At 57.8% G+C, this 23552-nt stretch overlaps 2 protein-coding genes across 2 annotated transcripts in view; one reads left to right on the top strand and one right to left on the bottom strand.

Annotated features, from left to right (window-relative positions):
- Positions 1 to 23552, top strand: part of CACNA2D4 (calcium voltage-gated channel auxiliary subunit alpha2delta 4) — a 65555-nt gene that overhangs the window by 21990 nt on the left and 20013 nt on the right. Inside the window, exons 19-26 of the mRNA XM_052640635.1 lie at positions 642 to 703; positions 1797 to 1864; positions 2297 to 2342; positions 2427 to 2524; positions 3882 to 3975; positions 8923 to 9018; positions 9976 to 10103; positions 13171 to 13251. Coding sequence (XP_052496595.1) covers positions 642 to 703; positions 1797 to 1864; positions 2297 to 2342; positions 2427 to 2524; positions 3882 to 3975; positions 8923 to 9018; positions 9976 to 10103; positions 13171 to 13251 — 673 coding nt within the window. The remainder of the gene's footprint in view (positions 1 to 641; positions 704 to 1796; positions 1865 to 2296; positions 2343 to 2426; positions 2525 to 3881; positions 3976 to 8922; positions 9019 to 9975; positions 10104 to 13170; positions 13252 to 23552) is intronic.
- On the bottom strand, positions 17834 to 23530 carry LRTM2 (leucine rich repeats and transmembrane domains 2). The gene is made up of 3 exons (XM_052640078.1): positions 23452 to 23530; positions 20792 to 21382; positions 17834 to 18288 (listed from the first exon to the last, which is right to left on the bottom strand). Exons 1-3 carry the CDS (start codon positions 23513 to 23515, stop codon positions 17834 to 17836), a joined length of 1110 nt encoding a protein of 369 aa, XP_052496038.1. The 5' UTR covers positions 23516 to 23530.

The following is a 23552-nucleotide window of genomic DNA, read 5'->3' as shown; positions in this document are numbered from 1 at the left end:
GATTCTGATTTACAAACAGAAATGCGATGCCCAAGAATGTGAGGTCACTCACCCAAGCTCACCAGCCCGTGAGTGACCAGCAGGGCTTAGACCAGGGCTGTATGATGCCTCTGCCTGTCTTAGCCACAGTGCACACCCCCCGATGCCCTGACTTGTGCAAATTCAACTCAACTTCAACATGGCAGCTTTGAAAGGAAAGAGAAGCTGTGAAGGGCAGCAAGGCATGGAGGGGTCTGGACTCCAGAGGCGGGCTGTTCCTGGTGGGATGTACAAGTGTGAGCTCCAGCCAGCAGCCTGTGCTGGTCCCTCCTGAACCGTAGCCACTGGCCAGCGCAGGGGCCACCAGCCAGCCAGGCTTTCTAGGTTTTCATTTCTGTTAACTGACAGTAACTGAGATTTCAAATTTCCATTCCTGAGTGGTACACATGGTAACTCATGGCCCCATAGGGATAGTGCAGTCTGGACTATGGCCCTCAGTCAGGCACACCTTCCCCAGGGCTGCAGTGTGCCTGTGGGAAAAGGCCTTTGAGTGGGGGTGGGGGGGGAGGCGGGGGCGGGGCACCAGGCGGCACATGGGGAGGGAGGGAGGGGCGGTTGGCACTCCCTCCCCAGCCGGCACACTTCCCTGGTGCCTCTTTCAGAAGCGAGTTCTTTTCTTGACCAACGACTATTTCTTCACGGACATCAGTGACACACCTTTCAGGTGAGGGGCCTGGATCTCACTTGGGGGGGGGGGGGGCTGGGGGCGGGGTACAGTGTCAGGGCCAACCGCTCAGGTGGGACTTTCAGGTCTGGGACTGGATTCACTCATAAGTAGTTGGCATCTTTGTGATAACAGAAAAAGACCCAGGTCCGCACTCAGGAAAGCTGAGGTCTACACCTGCTTTGCTGTGTGACTCAGTGTTGCAGCATGGCCCAGCGTTCAGGGCCAGGAGCTAAACTAAGTTGCAATCCCAGCTCCGCCGCTCATAGGCTGTGAGATCTTAGGCAAGTTACTTAACTGCTCTGTGCCTTAGATGTCTCACCTGTAAAATGGGGGATGATAATAATAGCTGCTTCTCTGCAGTATTGAGAGACTTAGTAATAAACGTCATGATCTACCTGGAGGTCTTAAAGCGATGCAACTTAAGTAGTTGTAAGATGAAAGGTAAGCCGTGAAGGCCTCTCAGTTTCCCTCCCATTATATAAATGTTCGGCTCTAGCGTCACGCAGTGCAAAGAGCAAATGCCCCTTCTCTCTGAATTCCCCATTGCTCGATGAAGGGTGGTCCCCAGTCCCGACTGGTCCCTGGGGGTGCCTACAGGAACTTGTGACATTGTGTCCAGGTCTTTCCTTCCTTACTCAGGATTCCTGAGGTGGAGCCCAGGCGCTAGGACCCTATAAACCCCCTAGGTGGTTCAGGTATCAGCCAAGCCTCAAAAGATGATCTTCCAGGAGGGAGAGGAATACGAGGTGGGATTCTCCAGGTGGGAGGGGCCTCCCTGACCACGGGACATGTAGGACCCTGAGACACTTCTCCATCTTTGGAGCCCCCGAGAGGTCCAGGGTTAATCCAACAGAACACGAGTGGAGGGGGCCTTGCCCTCTCTTGTCCAGGTCCTTCTCAGGAAAGACGCTGATGACAGAGCAGAAGTCTTTGCTAGGGTTCGGGGAGGGAGGCACTCAGAGCCGGGGCAGGGTGGGGGCAGCAGTTTGTACTCACTGTGGTGGGCTGTGTACTTGGAGGGTCCAAGGTTGGGGGGCAGCAGGCCGGGCCCCAGTTGACCTCTAGCCTGTGTCCTCTGCTCTGCCTGCAGCTTGGGGGTGGTGCTGTCCCGAGGTCACGGAGAATACATCCTCCTGGGGAACACATCAGTGGAAGAAGGTGGGTCGGCCAGTGCCCAGGACCTCTGCACAGTTCTGAGGAAAACTAGGTTCTCCAGGAACACAGGGCAGGGCCAACCCAGCCGGGGCTCTGTGGGCCGGGCCGTGCTGCCAGAGGGGCCTGTGAGTCCCGGTGCCGGCCTCTGTGCTGAGGGTGTGGCCACGGACACACACGGCCCCGGGCTCGGCTGGACACGATGAAGCCAGGCAAGCCAAGGCTTCCTCGAGGGCGATCCCGGGGGCAGGGTGCAGACAGGAGGTGTTGGGATGGAAGGCATTTAGAGAGCAACATTACCAGGACGCCATCGGGCTCCACGCGGAACCCACCTCTGCCCGAGAACCCGGCAGGATGCGGCTGGCCCTCCCTGCCCCGAAGCTGCTTTTACAGCACTGGGTCCACGAGCCCCGGACTGAGCCGCGATTCTGCTTTCAGGCCTGCACGACCTGCTTCACCCAGACCTGAGCCTGGCCGGCGACTGGTGAGGACCCGGGAGCTGGCGGGGTGCAGAGCGGGGATGGGGGGCCACGGGGACTCGGGGTAACGGGCTCTGCCGGGTTTCCAGGATCTACTGCGTCACGGACATTGACCCAGAGCACCGCAAGCTGACCCAGCTGGAGGCTGTGGTGCGCTTCCTGACCCAGGAGGACCCCGCCCTGGAGTGTGAGTGTCCCCTGGCCTGAGCTCAGGACTCTGCGGGGATGAAGCGCTGGGTGGAGGCTCGAGTGCCCTGCTTGCAGAGCTCACAAATGGCTCAGGGAGACCAGAGAGATCCCCTCGAATAAGAGGACACAGCCAGTCCCCCCAGGGCCATACCAGTGACGAGGGCTCTGAGACCTGCAAGGGCACGGGTGTGTCCCCATGGCAGGGACTAGGGTCCCTTTAAGCCTCTGTCCCCCGGGCACTGTTAAGGGCCCACAGTGATGGGCACTGGCCTGCCCATTAGGTTTGTCCCCGTCACTCAGTAGGGCCCCCCGACCTCACTCCCCAGCCAGCAGGCAAGGTAAGGCTCCCTCAAGGCATCATCTCCTGCAGCCTGCGATCTGTGAGTGTTCCCTTAGCCGGGTCCAGGTAACCCCAAGTCCCTGCACGAATGCAGGGCCACCTTCCACTGGGTCCCACCTCTTCTTCTTTGGAAGGAGTTGTGGATCATCCTGTCACATCAGTGTCCCCCTGAGAGAAGTCCCCACCTCCCATGCCATCCCAACAAGGCCTCATTCATTCGTTCATTCCACCCACAAGTCTGTGCCAGACACATTCTCCAGCCAGCCAGGCGGGGTGAGGGTGGTGGTGTTCATCAGTGAAGCTTCTGATGAGTGCAGACCAGGCCATGCAATCACGGAGTCTGTGGTTGGGGGAGAAGCCAGTAATGGGACCAGCACTTGAGTGGATGTAGGCTGGTCATTGCAGGGGTGATGAGGCCGTGAGTAGGTATTGTGTGGGGAAGGGGGACCCTCATCAGGGGCATCGCTCAAGCTGAGGGTGAAAGGACCCACCTCATGGCAGTCCTTTGGGGCCATGAGAACTCGGTGTCGTAAAGGGGGCTGCGGGTCTCTGCGCAAGTGTAAATGCCAGATTGCATGCCATCCATAGGGTGTCCGTTGTGTGGATTTCACCTCAATAAACATCAATAAATGTTTTAGAGAAAGGAAGGGAGAGAAAGGGCCACCCAGACAGAGACAGGGCAGAAGCATCAGACCAGGGTATGCAGAGGCCCCAAGGCTAGTTTTTGGGGAGAGGGAGGCAGGGGCAGCTGGCAGGCAGGCCTCCTGACTTCACGGACCCTGAGAGCTGGAGAGGCCTGGGAATCGCTGAGTTCTGCCCACACACTGGGGCAGAGGACACGGCCTCCTGGCCTCCGGAGACGACCTCCTCTGGCAGAGAGCAGGGGCTCTGAGTGTTCCAGACCTTCTCTGAGGCACCTCTAGACCCTGAGGGTCAAGGCCCCTGGGCAGGGGGTGGGAGCTGAGCCCACGTGATCGCGGGGGAGTAAGCGGATGGTCTCCGGACTTTGCCCCAGGTGACGAGGAGCTGCTGCAGGAAGCACTGTTTGATGCGGTGGTCACGGCCCCCATGGAGGCATACTGGACGGCACTGGCCCTCAACAGCTCCGAGTAAGTCCTGGTGCAGCTGGGTCCTGCCCCTGGCATTCCTGGGTCAAGGCAGGGTCTCCCATGACCTGGTGGGCAGCTCAGGAGACCACCCAGGTCCTTTGGCCTAAGAAGAGGGGAGGGTGGGAAGACGTGGGGGGTCACACTCATAGACGTGGGAAGACGGTGACCCTCACAGCCCCCTGGGACAGCAGGGACTTGGCAAAGCTTCCACCGAGGAAACACCCACACCACGCCCTGTGGCCCAGTTCCCAGAACCCCTCCCTTGGTGCCAGGCTCCAACTGGCAGGGGCAGGGGGGACAAGCATCAGCCCAACTGCCCCCGAACAGCACAGCTCAAGCCTTTGGGGCCCGTTTCCAGCTGGTGAGGTCGAGGCTGCGTGTGGTACAAACATGACCTTGGTGAGTCCTCTCTCCCTCTGCTCCTCTTCACCTGGGGCACTGGTGTCTCACGGAAAGGTGGAAAAAAGAGACAGATGTGAGTGTGTGAGTGCACACATGAGTACCAGAAGGGCGTTAGGCAGGGCTGAGCTGAAGGATGCAGGGGCCACACCTGTTCTTGAACAGTAAGAGTCAACATTCACATCCCAGCGATGTCAGATCTCTCCTAGACATTTAATAACCAGTGCTTCCTCTTGAAAACACCAACAGAATCTTACAGGAACAAGCTCTTAATGAAAAAACCAAGACGTGGAACAGTGCATGGTGATACGCTCCCGTTTCTGTTAAAGGGGCAGAAACATACTAGGTAGGGGGAACGTGTACACATGTAAATCTATGGAAGACTCTGTAGGAAACAGTCCTTACTGGCTGCTCTGGTAAAAGCACAGACAGCTGACCTCAGGACGGAGAGATCTGCTCTATGTAATTTTTGGTACCGTGTTGAGTCCATGTGAATGCGTGTGCATGCTCGTCCCTCGGTTGTGTCCTACCCTGCAACCCCATGGACTGTAGCCCACCAGGCTCCTCTGTCCTTGGGATTCTTTAGACAAGAAGAACTGGAGTCAGTTGCCACGCCCTCCTCCAGGAGATCTTCCTGACCCTGGGACTGAGCCCCCATCTCCTGCATTGGCAGGCAGATTCTTTACCATCTGAGCCACCCGGGAAGCCTTGTGTTATCTATCCAAAATTAAATGAAACTAAAGAATGAAGAATACAGTGGGCCAGCACTGTTCCAAGTACTTAGTGTACATGAAGCCATTTGATCCTCACAACAACCTGACAAAATAGATCCCATCGTTATCCCCATTTTACAGATGAGGAAACCAAGGCCGAGTGAGACAAGCAACTTGCCCGAGGTCATCTGCCTCATTAGTGGCAGAGCCAGAGTCAAAACTAGGCAGCTGGTTTTCAGTGTCTGGACTCTTGGCTCTCTGTTCTATCCTGCCTTCTACCATGGGGGGTGGGTCATTGGGTTTGGTGAGAAGAGGCACAGTCTTTATGTTTCCAAGTTCAGAAATTAGCTGATGTTTTTAATGTCGGGAGGACATTGAGGAGCAAATATACTTGACCAGGGAGTATGTCAGGAAAGATAACCTGGGGTAATCAAAAGAGCATGGTATTGGCAGAAAAACAGAGACATGGATCAATGAAACGGAATTGAGAGCCCAGAAACACGTGGATACCTCCTACTTGACAAAGGAACAAATAATATACGCAGGAGAAAGGACAGTCTCTTTAACAAATGGTGTCGGGAAAACCGGACCGCCGCACACAAAAAGAGAAAGAAAAGAAAAGAAATTATAGACCGCTGTCTCACACCATAAACAAAAATCTGCTTAGGATGCATTAAAGACTTAACATATAAGACCTGGAACCAAAAAACTCCTAGAAGGAAACATAGGCAGTGTGCTTCTTAACATCAGTCTTTAAAAAGTAATAATAATGGCATTTATCTACTTATTTTGGGGTAAACTGAGTCTTTGCTGCCGCGCAGGCTTTTCTTGGCTGCGGAGAGCGCGGGCTGCCCTCGATTTGCGGCACTCGGGGCTTCTCACTGTGGCGACTTCTCTTTCGTCACGCTCTAGGCTGCTCAGGCTTCCGTAGCTGTGGCTCCCAGGCTCCAGAGCGTAGGCTCAGCAGCTGTGGGACTCAGGCTTCGCTGCCCCCCAGTTTGTGGAAACTTCCTGGATCGGGGATCGAACCCATGTCTCCTGTCTATAATGGTCCAAGAATGGCAGGCAGATTCTTTACCACTGAGTCACCAGGGAAGCCCCAGACATCAGTCTTGACAAGATCTTTCTAGATCTGTCTCTGCAGGCAAGCACAACAAAAGCAAAAATCGACAAGTGGGATTATATCAAACTCCATATAGAAACGTGCACGAGCATGTGCTTACGTATCTATGCTTACATATTTTTAATGGAAGAATAAACAAGCAAGCCAAAAGCTTACTAATAAGAAGAATGAAGGGGCAGAGGGATGGAGACAGAAACAGATTCTTCTGAACATGGTTTACTTTGCATATTTGACTCTGGGACTGTGTGAATCATGTCATTATAAAATGAAATTAAATTTAAAAAATAAACTCTGAAAATGTGAAAGCAAGTGAAACAAACCTGGTTGTGAATCAATAACCACATAGCAGGGACTTCTGTCGAGGGACTTGAAAGCACAGAACTGTAAACTCTAAACAAATGAAAATCTTAAAAACTGTGTTCCATTAGCACATTTCTAGACACTATAATTATCGGCACTGTTATTCCAAACGACATGGATAAACAGAGCAAATAGTGTCACTAATGTCGTCAGGAACAAGATTTTCAGCAGATGAGAAAAGAGGCACAAATATTTTTTAAGCTTTTTTAGATGTGGACCATTTTTAAAGTCTTTATTGAATCTGTTACAATATCGCTTCTGTATTTTGTGTTTTGGTCTTTTGGCCCCGGGGCATGCAGGTTCTTAGCTCTCTGACTAGAGATCAAACCTGCAGCCCTTGCACTGAAACATGAAGTTTAACCACTGGACCATCAGGGAAGCCCCACGGTGCAGATTTTTTAAATCAAAGTTTAGATGGAACATTAAATATGGGTTGGAAATATCAATGAACTCATGGTGTATTTTCCCTGAAAGAAACAAAGAGGAGATCCTTGTTCACTGAAAGGGCTAACCTCAATGAGCACCCCAGACCCAATCATGTGGAGTTTCAGTGTCCACTCTAGGAAGCCCTCGCTGAAATGAGCCAGTGACCCCTGGAGAAGTATCTACTTCCAGGACCAGGGCAGAAGGTGGACAGAATGAGCCGGGGGCATCTCGTCATCCCAAGTGCAAGTCAGTAAAGACTGAGGAGGTTGTGCTAACAGGACACTGGAGACAAACTGAAGAGGCTCCCACCGGCCTGACAAGGGGTGGTCGGACAGCACGAGTGGGCCCACCAGACGAGAGGCAGCAGATGCGGCAACAGCTGTGGGTCAGAGCACAGCAAACACTTTAAAATCCTGGGTTCACTGCAGCACCAAAAAAAAAGATCTCAGTCGTCTTTGCAAGTTGGCTATTATCAGAAAGATGAGCGATAACAAGTGTTTATGAGGATGTGGAGAAAAGGAAACCGTTGTGCTCAGTGAGCGGGAACGTAAACTGATTTTGCCACTATGGAAAATGATATGGAGGCTCCTCCAGAAATTTAAACAGCACTATCACACGATCCAGCAACCCCACTGCTGGGCGTTTATCCAAAGGAAGCAAAGACAGGCTACTGGAGAGATGTCTACACGTGCCTGTCCGCTGCTGTGTTGCTCACAGCAGCCAAGACACGGAAACAGCCTCAGCGTCCACTGGTGGGTGAATGGATAAAGAGGAGATGTGGTGGATGTACTCAACGGACTATGACTCGGCCTTGAAAAAGAAGGGAATCTTGCCATTTGCAATGACGTGGATGAACCCAGAGGGCATTATGTTAAACGAAATAAGCCAGACAGAGACACAGGAATACTGTGTAGTATCACTTACATGTGGAATCTTTTTTAAAAAGGTAACTAACTCAGAAACAGTGAAAAAGTGATTGCTAGGGGCTGGAGGGGCAGTGGGGGAGGAGACAGGGGAAGTGGACAGACCTTGTAGGATGAGTAGGGGCTGATTCTATTCAGAACACTGGATTTTGTAACTGAGATGAGCTAAGAAAGTGGAACGGAAATGTTCACACATGCACACACACACACACACGCACACACACACGCACACACACACACACACACACACACACATAATGGAGGAATCCTTTCACAATATATAAATATATCAAATCACCATGACACATGCTTAAGCTACCTTACAATTTTATGTCAGTTATATGTCAGTAAAGCCGAAATCTGGGACTTCCCTGGCAATCCAGTTATTAAGACTCCACCCTTCGAATATGCAAGGGGCGTGGGTTCAAACCTTTGTCGATCTAGGATCCCATGTGCTGCCCAGTGTGGCCAAAAAATAAAAGGTAAAATTTTCAAAAACAGCTGAAATTTTTAAAAAAGTGACGACCTCCCATGTGGCATGGTCCCCACAGGGCCACTCTGGGCCTGTGAGAAGGCTCGGGGCCCTCCAGCCCGCGGGCCCTCCCCAGATCTTGTTGGTCCGCCCAGACTTCTCTGGGTAGACATAGAAGTCTGCTGCTTCCCACTCTCAGGAATAGGGCAAATATGTGAAACCGGCCTCACGGGACACGGTGCTGAGTGTGTGCTGGGCACGAGGAGTTACTTTCCTTACGTTCTGGGGCTAAAGCCTCTCTTCCTGAGTCCCTTCTGTCTGCCAGAGTCAGCCGCTGCCCCAAAGCTGAGTGCACGCATCGGGCAGAGGCCCGAGGGGCCCCGAGCAAGGGGGAATCTCACAACAGCAAAGGCAGGTGCCCGGCAGCCCCCGAGAGATCAACCGCACGACCTGGCTCTGGGAGGGGCCTGTGGGTCCTCCCCGGCACCCACCGTGGCCCAGCGTGATGACACCTGCTTTGTCTGCCCACAGCGAGTCCGAGCAAGTGGTGGACATGGCCTTCCTGGGCACCCGGGCCGGCCTCCTCAGAAGCAGCCTGTTCGTGGGCTCCGAGAAGGTCTCCGACAAGTGAGTCCCGCCGGGCACCAGGAGCAGAGTCCCTGGGGTGTCGCTGTGGTTATTGAGCAGCCTGATGCTGGACTCCAGGAGTGTAGGGGAAGAAGGGTTGGGGCTGACAGACTGGGGAGCCAGGGAAACCTGCCTCCTACCCAGGCTCAGACCACCCTGGACAGGTCCCCAGCAGAGGAGGGAGACAATCACCCCAAGAGGGGAGCAGCTGCGGGCACCCACCGGCATGCGTCTCTTGAGTGACCGGCTGGATCTGGCCATGCCGTCCTTGTTGACGACGTTCCCCCTGCCCTGAGCCCACGATTCTGCCTCCCACTCCCACCCCAGGTTGACCGGGCAATGTCCAGAGACGTTTCTGTTGTCACAGCTTGGGGAGAGGGGCTTGCTACCAGCAGCCAGTGGGTAGAGACCGGGGGGGCAGCTGTGCACCCCACTGTGCAGGGGCCGGCCCACGACAATGTCCGCCCCAACGTCCACAGTGCTGAGTCTGAGGAGCCCCACTGCTGGCAAAGCCTGAATTCCAGAAGAATCCCACCCAACCTGGGGCCACCCCGCCAGCGTGTCATAAAGAGCAGAGTCGGACACAAATGAGCCCCTCTGCGACTGTACGGCTTCCTCACGCAGACACGCTACTTGCCCAACAGAGGAATCAGGGTTTATCCAGAAGAAACACAAGCAGTTTACAGGGCGATGAAGGCCTTTCATTAGGCAGAACCCCTGCTCTTCCCGCGGTGTGCCTGCTGATGCACCAGCATCTGATTCTGGAAAAGGCAGGAATTGCCAGGGAGCATCATCTGGGACAATGCCTGCTTAGGGGCTAATCTTTCCTGCCTACACCTCCCCCAAGGCAGAGGGGAGTCGCTCCCCTGGCCCGGCCACGGTGACCTTGTAAGAACAGAAGACAGGGAAGACCATGCTCCCGGATCTAGGGGGCGTGCCCGGTCTTTCTCCTTGCAGGAGCTTCCTGACTCCGGCGGACGAGGACAGCATGTTCACCCTGGACCACTTCCCTCTGTGGTACCGCCAGGCCGCCGAGCATCCTCCTGGCAGCATGGTCTTCAACCTCCGCTCGGCAGAAGGACCGGGTAAGCCATGTCCAGAGCTCCACGGCCAGGGCATCCCCACTCCCCCCAGGGATACAAGACAACCATCCAGACCTTGGGGTCCCCTCCCACTGACCTCCACCCACACCCAGGGTGGGTCATTTCATTCCCTGGTCAGCAGTCAACGATGCCATTTAAAAGCTAGAACAAAGGAGAGAGGTTTGACCCAAAAGTCAGAAAGGGCTGGATTCCAGCCCAGATTCTGCATAGGAGGCTATTGGGACAGTTGGCCTCTAAGAATTTTCTATTTCTAAATTTCTGAGTGTTTCTGACAGATGCTCACACCATGAAAGAAGCAGACTTTATTCCACAGTGGGGATGAGAGGGCTGGGCTGTCGATGTCTCCCAGGAGGGCAACCCTGAGCCCCAGCCAGCCCCTCAGCCACTCCCGGTAATAACAGGGTGTCTCCTGGCTGCCAGGTCACCAAGGGCTGAAGGGCCTGAGGAGGGTGGTGAATGGGCCTCAGGCCCCAGCCAGCACAGGCCTGCTCGTCCAGTGACTGCAGGGGTGGGTTCAGAGCTGCAGCCCCCAACCCCTAACCCAGCAAGAGATGGCCCAGAAAAGACGCCAAGCAGCTTCAACAGAGCCCCAAGCAAGCTGCACAATGTTCAGGACAGACTGGACCCCGGAAGCCCAAAAGCTCACTCTCTCAATTCCCACTTGAAGAGTCTGTGGTCCAGAGAGGGCCCACGAGTCCCCTCTGGGACTTTGCCCCTGCACAGTGAGCGAGAGGGCCCAGAATCGTCCACGGCCGCCAGGCCGAGTGAGCTGAGGGGCAGGAGAGGAGGAAAGGGGAGGAGGGCGGCGGGGCGTCGGCTTGGGGTGGAGGCTTGTCCTCCCTCCGAGGTGTCTGTCCACCACCACCGCCACAACCACCCCCAGGCAGCCCAGCGAGAGCCGCCCCCACTGAGCCGCCCTCCGGATGCCTTCCTGTCCATCCTCCCATCGCGTTACGCAACACTTCTCCACACGTAGCTCATCCGGCATGCACGGCCTCTTCTTACACAGAGAAAGTCTGAGGCTCACCAGGACCACACAGTTGGGGGGAGGGGGGCACAGGGCCAGGGTCTCACTGCACTTCACTGTGTGTAAGGCGATGGTGGGGCAGGAGGCAGGCTGTGACCTCTTCCCACATGGAGCCCAAGCCTCAGGGGCACCTCCTCCTTCCCATATGTCTAGAGCAGGAGGTCCGTGAGGTCGTCAGAGGTTCTGGGGCGGCACCCTGCCCCCTCCCCCAGGTGACAGGCTCCCTCCTGCCCATACTGTCCCCAGAACGGGTCTGCTGGTAGCCTTGTGGGGGCAGGGGGCAGGAAGGCGGTGGGCAGAGCTGAGTGCAAGGCAAGGAGGGAGAGTTGGGGACCAGCAAGGGGACCCTCATACATTCCCCACCCCTAACTGCAGAGAGAGAAAACAACCTGTATAATGGGGGACCCCGAGTAGGCGGGCAGGGTTCAGCTGCAGGGTGAGGGGAGGCCCATCTCCCCAGGCTGACTCTCAACCCTCCGCCTGACCCCAGGACAAGCCCTGGCCGAGCTGAGCTATCACTTGCAGTCGGTGCTAAGACTGCCAGCACGGAGCAGGGTCTCGCCAGAGCCCTAGCGGCTCAGGCCTGTGGCCTCCGTGCCCACAGCCCCCTTTCTGGGGCCAGCCCGAGGCCCCACCTCCACCCCCTGGTAGCTGACTCATGCAGCCAGGTGTGGGGCCGGGTAGCTGCCCGATGACACAGATGCTAAGACCCCCAACATCCCCAGAGACCGTTTCATCAGGGCCCCACCCCATATGCGGGTGTCCCTTCCAAGCTCGTGGAACACACACAGCGACTCTGTCCTGGAGGCAGCCTGCTGCCGGGGGAGCCTGCAGGGGGTCCACCCCATCAGTATCCTCCAGACATTTCGAAAGCAAGCGGGGGAAGCCGGCTTCCGTTTTAGAGAAAAGGAGGGAGAGAAACAGCCACCCATGCAGAGACATGTGTCCCCTTGTGTCTTCATCATAGCGAACTCCTAGACCCCAGGACAACCTTCCGTAGAGTCAGTTCCTAGAATCAGAGTTATTTTCCATTTCTGTGAGGTATTTGGTCCCAGCAAGGTGTGATGGGTGGTGCTGGCCTGGAAAGAGCAAATAGGAGAAACCAGTGGTTGATTTAAGCTTCCTCACGGCCGACACTAGGAGTCTCATGACCTATTTGTTTCAAGCAGTGTCTGATGAGAGACATTCTAACAGGAGAGAGAGCACGTGATAAAACCGTACCTCTTTCTCGGGAATCTTAGTGAGGAACTTGACCCCGTGGACAAGAGCGCTCTGAAGAGCAGGTTCAGGGACGTGAAGTCCAGGAGCTGCGGGTGCGCTCGTCCACACCCCTCAGCGCGGAAGCTCTGTGCGGATGCGGAGCTCGAGCTGGTGCCACGCCTGGCAGCCTGGCTCTCCTCGGAGCTGGAGAGGCACCTCCAGGCGGGCCCTGGAGCCTGGCCGAGTCCCCAGAGCACAGCTGCCAAGCGGGCAGTGACATGGAGGCCCCCAGGGTTTATGGGGGCTCTGTGGATGTGTCAGACGCCAGCCGGCCTTCTGGGCCCCATGCAGCCCTGGCATCTGGCTTCCCGAAGGGGCTGTCATTGCCACCTTGGCTCACGTGACTGATGAAGGACAACTCAGGGTCAGCCAGCACCTTGTCCGGGAACACACCCCGTCTCCCACTTGATAGGGCCCTGAGATGCCATGCAAGTCCCTGGGTGGGCTCCAGCGGGGTCCCTGGGCTCCAGCGGGCAGCTGCAGGCAGGCCAGTCGGCAGTTGGGGACCTGGTGATGCTACGCCATCCAGAGGGGCAGGGACCACCTGGCAACTTCAGAACTGCACGGAGAGGTGGGCGGCACCCTGCCTTTAGGGCATATGTAGGAGACACTCAACAAAGACCGGAGGTGGGTGGTACCAGGCAGCCCCCTGGAAGCCCCCTACTCGCACAGGGAACATGGTGTTTACCGGGCTCCCTAGCCTGCCCCACCTTCAGCTCCTCCTCAGGTGCTGAAAGTGTGACTTGGCAATTTTTCCCCCAGAAAGTCCCAGTGAGCCTGCGGTGGTGACCGTGAGCACAGCCGTAGAAGTGAGTGTGGACAACAGAACGGCCATCGCTGCAGGTAGGGGCTGCCCCGGGGCTGCAAGGCCAGGCGGCGGGGAGAGAGAGTCGAGAGCAAGGCTCAGGTGTTGCAGGAGGCCTGCGTGTGGTCTGCAAAGCCTCAGTCCGTACAGATGAAATGTGGGGCTGGGGAGTGAGGGGAGTCTTCCTGAGTCACTTTGTTTATAAAACCGTGACACCTCAGTATTCGTGCATAAAGTTAAGCCCAGAGAGGTGAAGAGATCTGCTCAAGCTCACCCAGGACAGAGACCACCCAGACCTCCTTCCCACCCTCTGCGTGCTGCTCCCGCCTCCACTGTCCGCCAAAGGGAAGAGGGGGCTTGTGACTCAGACCCTGATGTCTGAGCCCCTACACAAGCCCGGTGTTCCCGTGCCAGTTCTCCTCCAGCCCTGGGGTGATTGGGTTTGGTTCCATTTTACAGATGAGGAAACTGAGACCCAGAAACATCATTTGCCCAAAGCCTCACGGCTAATAGTTAATGAACGAGAATTTGAGCTCAGATCACCTCTTGAAGGCGTGGGATCACAACCTTGCAAGAGTGCCCAGGGAGATTCGCAGGCTGCCCCAACTTCTTGGAGCCTAGGAAGGTCCTTGGCTCCTTTGATAGTTGTCTGAGAGCCATGAGACCTGTGTGATGAGGGTCCTGCATCCAACCTCCATGGCTTAGACCTGCAGGTCCTTGGGGTCTCACCGCTGTGAGTGATGGGGTTGGGCACCTGCCTTACGGGGGACTCAGCAGCTGCTAGGGGCCAGCACCGGGGGTTGGGACCCTCACATCTTCTCCCCCAGGCTGGGTGCAAGGTGAAGCGCAGGCAGGAGCCACCAGGCAGGCAGGCTGCCCACCCCAGCGAGGGCGCGGTGCTGCCCACAGCTGGATGAAGCGGGAGCAAATGGCTGGGTCTGGTTGCTCAGCACCCTCGTTCACAAATATGTGTGTCACAGGTGTCCTGAGGCTGTGCAGCAGGGCATGCGGGAGGGACTCGCTCTGTCCCTTTCTGTCCTTCACCTGGGCTGCTGATCCCAGGCCCTAGAGACTATCCCGGGGCCCCGGCTGAGTCTGTGGCCCACCTGTCCCCCTCTATGACATGGTCATCTGAGCTCCCGCACACCTGAACGCCCAGTGAAGGGAAGGCACGGGGGGTCAGGCTGCTGGCTGTGCTCTCCTGCTCTCTCCAATTATTTGATATCATTTTTAACTCAGTGCTGAATTAGAGCCGGGAGGGGTTGCCATGGAAACTGTGTCCGGTGCCTGTGGTTTAACTCGCTGCCGACAATCGCTCTGACGCTCCGGAGGAGGGAGGGCGCGGATGCGATCGAATGGGGCTGGGGCGCTGGAGACCTTTCTCCCTCGATTATATTTCTTTCAGTCTCCTTTTGTTATTTCCTCTTCCTGGCCTGTGGCTCAGCCTCTCTGACCCCTTGAGTGCTGTCCTGGTGGTTCCTTCCCTTGTGTACACATGAGCGTGTGTTGACAGGCAGGCCGCACACCCCATGTCTGTGCAGGGGAGGAGGAGGGACAGCCTCAAGCCCCAGCCAAGGGCCAGGCAGGTGGACGAGGAGGGATCCTTTGACCGCTAAGCAGCTGCTTCTCAAGAGTTCATGCAAAATTTCTAGGAATGTACCGTTCTGATCAGGACCCACTATCAAGTCTCTGTGAGTGCCAGGCCTGCTTGGGGAATATCGAGAGCATCGTATGCGGCTGCCATCAGCTGCAGCTGTGTCCCCAGCACAGCGGCTGTGGTCGGAGGATCTCTGTCTAGAGCAGCGCCTCCATGACCCCGGCGGGCCTTCAGACCACATGTGCCCAGAACAGTGCACCTGTGTGTTACCCACACCTGTGCAGGCTGCAGGGGCCTGTCCTCTACCCTCACAAGCACTGGTCTCCCAGTTCTGCTGTGCCCGTCAGGGTTACAGGGGGACACCTGCCCCTGGTTACCCCAACCCAGGCAGAGGTCCAGCTGGGACCTCCCCAGTTACCCCCCCTACCTAGGAAGGGATCCAGTTGGGACTTCCCCCCAGTTACCCCCAACCTAGGAAGGGGTCCAGCCAGGACTTCCCCCCAGTTACCCCCAACCTAGGAAGGGGTCCAGCCAGGACTTCCCCCCAGTTACCCCCAACCTAGGAAGGGGTCCAGCCAGGACTTCCCCCCAGTTACCCCCGCTCCAGAAGGGGTCCAGCTAAATTTCTGGAACAGGGGCCTACTAGTTCTCTTCTCCCTAGGGTTTGCTCCTGTCTCACTGGGCTGGGCCGGGGTCAAGGGGGCCAGTCACCCAGTGGAGGGCTCCCAGTTAGGAGAGAATTGCATCTTGGTCTGAAGACTGTGACCTGTGTAGCCCAGGCCCAGTCAGCCAGAGGCCAGTCAGGCAAGGTGGGTCACTTTGGCATCAGGTGGATGACCCACCCAGAGGCCTGCTGGTCCTCCCGCCCACCTCCTCTCCTGGCCGCCGTCCCCAGCCCTCTGGTCCATAATTTTGATCCTGTCTGCTGAACCCTTAGGAGAGGTCGTGTGTGTGAGCCCCAAGCCCTGTCGGCTGTCCCTGGAGTCAGTCTTAAAAGCACAGGATGTTTAACGGGGCACCTCCTGCAAATGCAGAGACCTCCCAGAGACTGGTGAAACCTGGTCCCCTAAAGTGCCCTCGGGGAAGCCCTCTCCATCACGCAGTAGGGTCCCTGGGGCATAGGTGCACGTCCTACCCCACGGTGTCAGCCCTCAGCTGCACGGTGGCCAGGCTCACGGCAGGGCTGATACAGACCTGGGTCTCTCTGCTCCCCCACTGCCCTTCCAGGGATGCCCCAAAGCCAGGCCTCGGCTGGGAGTTTCCATTCACCTTAGGGGACTGGGGACACCCCATGCCCCTGCCTGGGGACGCTGTCCCAGCTCCCATTTCCAGGCTTGCCTCCCACCCAAGGAAACCAGGAGGCATGTAGGAAAATACAGTCTTTATTGGTCATCTGAAACAACAAACCAGAAATATAATTTTGCCTTTAAAAATCTGTCTCAGGCTAAGAGTCCACCACTGACAATGCCCAGCCTTCCCCCACTCCCCGAATCCCCAGATCCGGTGTCAGCCAGCACCTCAAAAGAAGGAAGACTGTGGCCAGCCAGGTGGGCAGCCTGCACTTGGCAACCCCATCCTTGTCCTGCCTCAGACCCGTGTTCTGGGCACCCACCCCCCCGCTCGAGACCTCCCGTCTCAGAGCCAGAAACCAGCCTGATGGCTCCCAAACCTCCATAAGCTGGGGGAGGCTGGTGTCCTGCAGAGAGAGCCCCAGACTCACCTCAGATCACACTGACCAAGGGGGCAGACCTGGGCAAGGAGAGCCTGCACTGCCCCCTCCCGCCCCAGCCCCCAGCCTCGGTCCCTTTGGTGGTTTAGGGGGCTATGGGCAGAGATAGACAGGATCCCAGGGCTGTGCTCTGGTTTGGGCCCCAGTCTAGGGGCCACAAGGATTGTGGGAAGCCAGATGGAGCAGACAGAACGCTGGGAAAGGGACCCCGCCCCCCCACTGATGCCTCTGAGCAGAATGCAGGCGGCTTTTCGCTGCTCCCAGCATCTGCTTGGGATGTGATAGCAGGGCAGTCACAGAGTATGAGCCAGTCCCCTGCCCCGAGGCCACAGGCCCAGGGATGCTGAAGGTAGGGGCAGGGGGATGAAGGTGCAGAGCAACAGTTCTGGGGCTGCAGGCTGTGGGAGTGGGGGTGGGGGTCCCCACAGGGCCTGGCAGGGGTGTACTTCGGCAGCGCTGAGGAGAAGCCCAGTCGGTGGTCTGTACCTGGACACCCAGGGGGCCTGCCGTCCACACACGCTGCAGCCTCAAGGCTTCTGGGCCAGCAGCGTCCCCAGAAAGCCCAGCAGGAGAGGTGTGTGCAGGTTACCATGGCAACGAGCAGCCTCATCCAGCAGCTCCACCTTGGCCCCTGGAGAGGATCTGAAAGGAGTCCTCGTGGCCATGGGTTTGGGCTTCTCCCCATCAGCTGCGGGAGGTTGTGTCAGCAAGCAGGAGGTTGCGTGGCCTGGGTGCCGAGACCAAGGGGGAGGCCTGGCTCTGCTCTCCGAGGTTCTACGACCTCTGTCCCCATGTGACTGTGAGTGCAACGCCGAGCGACTGGGAGAGAGACCAGCGAGCGGGGCGGGGAGGTCAGTTATGCAGGGCCTGGCGGTGTCGGCCAGGGTGTGGTGCTGGGTTTCTAAGCGCCGGTCTCAATGGCAGGGCTGGTCTGACTGCACGTTGGTACCAGCTGTTGGAAGCTGGGCCCAACATCAGCCAGCTCAGAAGAGAGTTCCAGAAACCGGCCCACACCCCAGATGCAGGCGAGACGAGTCAAGCCAGAGGTGGGGAGCATCACAGCTGTGAGCTCTGACTGCAGGAGAGGCTGAAGGGGCACGGGGGCACCGGGCCCAGGAGCCTCTGTGGCACACCTGTCCTTTCTGCCCGCAGTCCAGAGCTCTGGGGGCCCAGGAGGAGCGTCAGCACACACTGGTGGCTTCCGGAGGCTCAGAGTCCACAGAGGCTGGGAGGAAGGTGGAAAGGGGACGGCAGAGGGAGAGCCAGCGTGCTCCCCACCCTCTGTGCCGGGCTCTCAGGCCACGGAGGAGATCTGCTTCTGGTCCTCATGCTCGCCCTCTGGGTCGCCCATGAGGGGCTGGCGCTTCTTGAGCTCACGGTGGTACTTGGCCATGAGGGAGGCGTAGATGCAGCCGTAGGCGGCGGCCACCACCATCATGACGCAGACCACGCCACAGACCACGCCTGCAATGATCACCGTGCCGATGGCCCGCCGCACGCTCACGGGCCGCGGCCTCTGCTTCTGGGGGCAGGCGGTGCTGGGCTCAGGCTCGGGCTCGGGGCCCGGCTTGGGCTTGGCAGGCTCCGGGCTGGCCTTGGTGCAGGGCGGCCCGGGGACCTCCTGCCCAGCTGAGCTGTTCTGATCCTCCAGCTGGGAGCAATAGTTGAACATCTCCATGGGGACCATGCGCATGTCCTTCCCCCTCAGCTCCTTGGGCAGGGTGCAGGCCAGCTGGTCCAGGCGCCCCCCTGCATTGGGAGAGAGAAAAGGTGGGATGAGAACCAGCAGTCCCTCCCCCAGCCCCAGGTCCCACGTGGAGGGCCCAGGAGGACCATTTTCCACCAGCAAGGCAGTGAGTCCTGCAGCCAAAGCGATAGGAGAGGAAAGTGGGGGACTAGCGTGTATGAAGCCCAGATCCGGGGAGGCGGGTACACATGGTGGCAATTAACCCATGCAGAAGCCTTGTGACGTGGACGGTGTCCCTGTTCCTATTTAGCAGAGAAGCACACAGACATCCCCACCTTGCCTGCTCCCCAGAGTCAAACCGGCCACCCCCAGCCCGGTGCTCAGGAAGGAGGGGCCACGACCCAGATTCAGTCCATACCCCTCCTTGCCTGATCCCCGCTGGCCCATCTGTAACCCAGGCACTGTCCTGATCCCTGCTGACCTGTCTGTAATCCCCGGCACTGTTCTCCCCAGCATCTCATGCCCCCGGGCTCCTCCCACTAACACCAAGGGCAGAAGTTGGAGCCACACTTCTCCAAGAGGGACCTTGGTCCCTAAGGTACCTCCTTGGAGAAGGGAGAGGAGAAACCACAAGAGTGGTGTCCTTCTTAGAGCAACAGTGGCCCCGTCAGTTGCCCTGGCCACAGCACCCTGAGCCCAGAGGCATCTTGTAGGGGACTACAAAGACCCCCGAGGTCAGAGGAGGGGCCAGAGCCAATGAGGGCGTGCAGGCCACAAAGGCTGCCCAGGCTCGCCCAGATGACAGCCGAGCCAGACTTGACCTGGGGGAGGCAGGTGCAGAACACAGGTGGGACGAGAGGAGGGGAGCTGCCCAGACACCCCCTTTTGGCCTCTTTCAGTGTCTGGAGACCGAGATGCAGGCACTGCCTGCCCCCGTGGAAGGGCCTGGGCTCCTGCCCCCTGTCCCTGCTGGCACCCAGCCTAGCCCAGCCCAGCCCAGCCCAGCTGCCACAGACTCCCCACACAATAGACATCAGTCTTTCCTGGGTGCAGGAAAAGCCTAGGTTATTTGTTTTGGTTTGGTTGGTGTCTTTTGGAGGCATGCAGGGTGGAAAATAGCTCCAACAGTGACAAGTTTCCAAAATGTACATTCCCCTCCGTGCTCTTTACTTCCCGGTGACCGATGACCGGTTGGAGGGGCAAGGACGTCCCCTGCAGATCACACATCGGTCTGGTTGTCCAATCCCCCGTGCCGCCAACCGCCGATGCAAGGCTTACACCCTGTGAACTGTGTCCAGGGCTTTTGTGCCAGCGAGAACTGGCCATGGAAATGGGGCTACCTCACCTTCCTGCTCCAAGAACTTGAGGCTGACTCCCTCCTGGCCACGTCATCTTGAGCAAAGTACCTAAGTCACATAATCGCTCACGAGGCTCGATTTTTGTGGCTGTCATAAGAATGACCATCTCAGCTGCTCTAAGGGGTCAAGCAGGTCATGGGTATGGAAAGATACTTGGAAACTGGAAACTATACAAGTGTTCATTATTATTTCTCCTCTCACAGAAAATGGGAGAAATTACCACAGTGACTAATATTTTATGGCACTTCATCATTTGTAAAATGTTTTTAGTTAACTAACATATGAGAATATTAGGCAAATAATGAGATTGTGGAAACACTCTGAAACAAAAAGAGTCAGCCTGATGAAAGCATTAGAGTCCTTTTCACATCAGTTCATTCATTCAGCAAATATTCTTGGAGCCCTACTTTGTGCTGGGCACCAAATGGTTTCTAGTTAAGCCTGGTTAAATATTACAACTTCTACAAGCAAGCAAGTGGACACATAAATGAGTAAGCTTTACTGCAGACCCACTTTACACTGAGTACTTTTCCAGTTACTTTCCATGGGTCTCTGATTTAATCTGCACAGGGATTCTCTGAGGCAGATATTGTTATTTGCCCCGTTTCACTGATGGGGGCACAGCCACAGAGGCTAGCCTACTTTCTCAAGATCACACAGCCAGTTAGTGGCAGAGCCACGAAGCCAACCCAGATCTGGCGCTTTTAACCAGGAGGCTTACATCTTTGCCCTCCTGTCCATTTCATTTCATCATTTTGAAGCTTTTTCTAGGACTTGCCCGGGGTTAACGAAAGGAGGAAAGGAACTGGAAACCAGAGGCTTTGGGCTTCTTAGCCAAAGCTTTGATAACATAACTTCTTGGGAGGAGGAGTTGAGATCAGCATCAAAATGAAATTGGGACTGCATCTGCGGATCTGGAGTCTACTCTACCTCCTGAAACTGTGGGTGTGTAAGAGGTGGCTGCGTTATTCAGAGGAGCGAGGGCGGTTTTAATCCATCCCCTCTTCCCCGGGCCCAGGGATGCCCAGGGTTACACGGTGTGTTCAAGCCCGTCCTAAACACCTACAGAAGGGAAAGCTCGTGGCAGGGAGTCAGTCTGGAGAGAGAGAGGGCAGAGAAGGGCGGCCGGAGCAGAGGGGCGCAGGAGGAAGGGGTGGCACCAGCCCCTCTGCCTGCTGCTGGCCCGTCCAGCCTCCCCTGCACTCACCTCGGTAGGAGAACCACTCGAGCCAGCGCTTGAAGTCCCGCAGGTGGCAGTCGCACTCCCAGGGGTTGTCTGCCACCTGCAGCAGCTGCAGGCCGGCCAGGGGCTCGAAGGTCTGGCGGTCCAGGCTCTGCAGGCGGTTGGCGCGCAGCGACAGGGATCGCAGGGCGGGCAGCCCATCGAAGAGGCCGGGCGGGAGCCGGGACAGCCCATTGAGAGACAGGTCCAGGTGGCGCAGACGTGGCAGGGGCCGCAGCAGCGCGGCATCCAGGGCCCGGAGGCTGTTGTTACGGAGCTGCAGCTCCGTCAGGTTGGCCAGGTCCCCAAAGGCTGCGCGCGGCAGCCGGTCCAGGAAGTTGTTGGAGAGGTCCAGCCGCTGCAGGCCCGACAGGTTGGCGAAGGCCCCGCCGGGCAGGGAGCTCAGCCTGTTGTTGAGAAGCAGGAGGCTGCGGGTGGCGGCTGGCAGGTCCAGGGGTGGCGCGGTCAGGCCCAAGCCGCTGCAGTCCACCTGCAGGCCGCGGCCATCACAGGTGCAGGGGAAGGGGCAGGCGGGGACGGCCTCCGCCACGCACAGGGCAATCCAGCAGGCGAGCCCTGGGGGGTGGACGGGGGACAGAGGGACAGACGGTCACCGCCTCCTCCTGCTGTCTCTTTCATGCGGATCCCACAAGGGGGCCTTGCCAGGATCCCCGTGGCCACCCACAAGCGTGCACTAGCGTGTCCTAACCACGTGAGACAGAACTCAGTACCCACAGCACCCTCACGTGAACAGATCCCACGTGGTAGGTCACTTCGGGCACCTGGACCCCCGACACGGTAGACGTTGACACGACAGAGGACATGGGGCTGTGAGGGGACCTTCCATATCCCCTCCAGGGGCGCTGCAGTGGGAAAGATTCTCTTCCCTTCTCTCGATGCCCACCCCCCAGATGCACCTAGAGCTGCACAGAGAGTGGGTGGGGGCTGTGCTGTATGCACCAAAGGGCACACCAAGCCCCCCTACTCTGGCCTGCAGGAATCCCACATCCAAGACAGGCCAGCACCTCAGGGCGAGGAGGGAGCCCTGGCACCCAGTTCCCATCCTGAGACCGTGTGGAAATGACGGGGTGAGACGCTAGTTCCCCCTCCACGCAGAGGACGCCGGGGTGCGAGCCACACAAATCTTGGGCCTGGACATGCCCCACATCTGTTCTCGCTCCACAACCGGGCTTGCCCTTAGCCATGGGCTCCGTCACCAATTTCTGCAGGAGGAATCCGGTGGCAGCATTCCTCTCCTGGTCTCATGGTTTGCCCAGAGCCCTTGTGGCAGGGCTGCAGGGGAAGGGGAATTCAGAAAACAACGCCTCAGGGCAGCTCTCTCTGGGGTCTACCCTTCTAAGAGTGAATTCAAAGCTCCCTTCACTGTCCTGGGTGTCCCCGTGGAGGGGGAGGGAAGCTGCCAAGCCCAGAGGAAGGCCCCAGCCAAGGAGTGATGGACAAGTTCAGACCCACTCTGGCCACTTGGCTCCACTGGAAGGGGCAGCACCTCCCTGACCAGGTCCGGGGGCGGGTGGCTCTGAATCTATGTCCAGCAGGGCTCTGGTGTCTGGTGTCCCGAAGGGCAGAGCCTGCGGGAACAGGACAGGACTGCACCCCCTTTCCTGGAGGGTCAGTGACACCGGAGAGGCCTGCCCAGGCTGACACCTGAGCCTCTCTCTTCTCGGGGAGGGGCGGGGGAATCAGCACAGGTAAGGCTGTGGATGCCAGCTGGAGGCCCTTCCGGCCACCCGAGGTCACCTGCTGGACCGCTGACCTGTCACCCTCTGAGCTGACTGCGGTCAAGGCAGCCTGCCCAACTCCCCCCGCCCTGCCACTCAGAAGTCAGCCTCCCTTCCTTCGGGCCCCACTTTACCCAGAGAAACACTCAGCCCATCTGGCCTCCCCACTCAGAAGGACCAACAGGACTAGAGGTCACCGTCCCCCGTCCCGAGAAATTCGGGCCAGTGTGACAGCTCTGGTGACGAGAAAACAGCCGTGTGTTGCGAGGTGTTGAGTGATTCTAGAAGGAGGCTGAAAGGGGAGCTGGGCATCTCGGGGCTCAGCCGCTCGGCATGGTGAATAATTCAGCTCGCCTATGTCGTGGGGTGGTGGCATCTCAGGGCTGACCGGGCGCCGGCAGGTCAGGTTGACAGGCGTCCCCCCAGGATGGTTCTTATCTCTTACCCAGTAGGCTTGACCCTTCAGCTGTGCGAGAATTCCCAGGGCTTCCTTCGCCCGACAGCTCACTAGTCTCCCTTGTGGGAAGTGGGCGGCCTTTGTGTCACCATATACAGGGGAGGGCCTGGACCACACCCCTAAAGCCCTTCCAGCGCCGTGTCCCCAGAGCCTACTGGTTCCCTCCATCTTGGGGCCCTAAGAGCGGGCTCCAGGGCCACTCAGCCTGCAGCCAAGCAGGACAAGAGGTTTGCCATTAGAAGAGGGAGATGGGGCCCCTGGGCTCAGGAGCAGACTCGTCTAAGGGGACAGACCTGCACGTGGGACCCCGCTCCCGATCTGCCCACCATGGAGCTCAGAGGTGGCTCTTCCCCTGGAACTACGGGCAGGGCTGGTGACGGACACCGGGGCAGACAGTCCCTGCAGCCCCGCTAGCCCCGATGCCCGACCTCCCCCCACCACCCACTCACAAGAGATCCGCCTCCACAGAGCGAGCCAGGTCCTCGGCTCAGGGCGGCTGCCCGGGGCCAGCATGGTGGCTGCCAGGCCCTGCACCTCTGGGGAGAGGAGC

Source organism: Budorcas taxicolor, chromosome 5 (assembly GCF_023091745.1).
Source record: "Budorcas taxicolor isolate Tak-1 chromosome 5, Takin1.1, whole genome shotgun sequence".
Classification (NCBI taxonomy): Eukaryota; Metazoa; Chordata; class Mammalia; order Artiodactyla; family Bovidae; genus Budorcas; species Budorcas taxicolor.
Note: the sequence above shows the minus strand (reverse complement) of the source record. Positions and strands in the feature narration are given on the sequence as shown.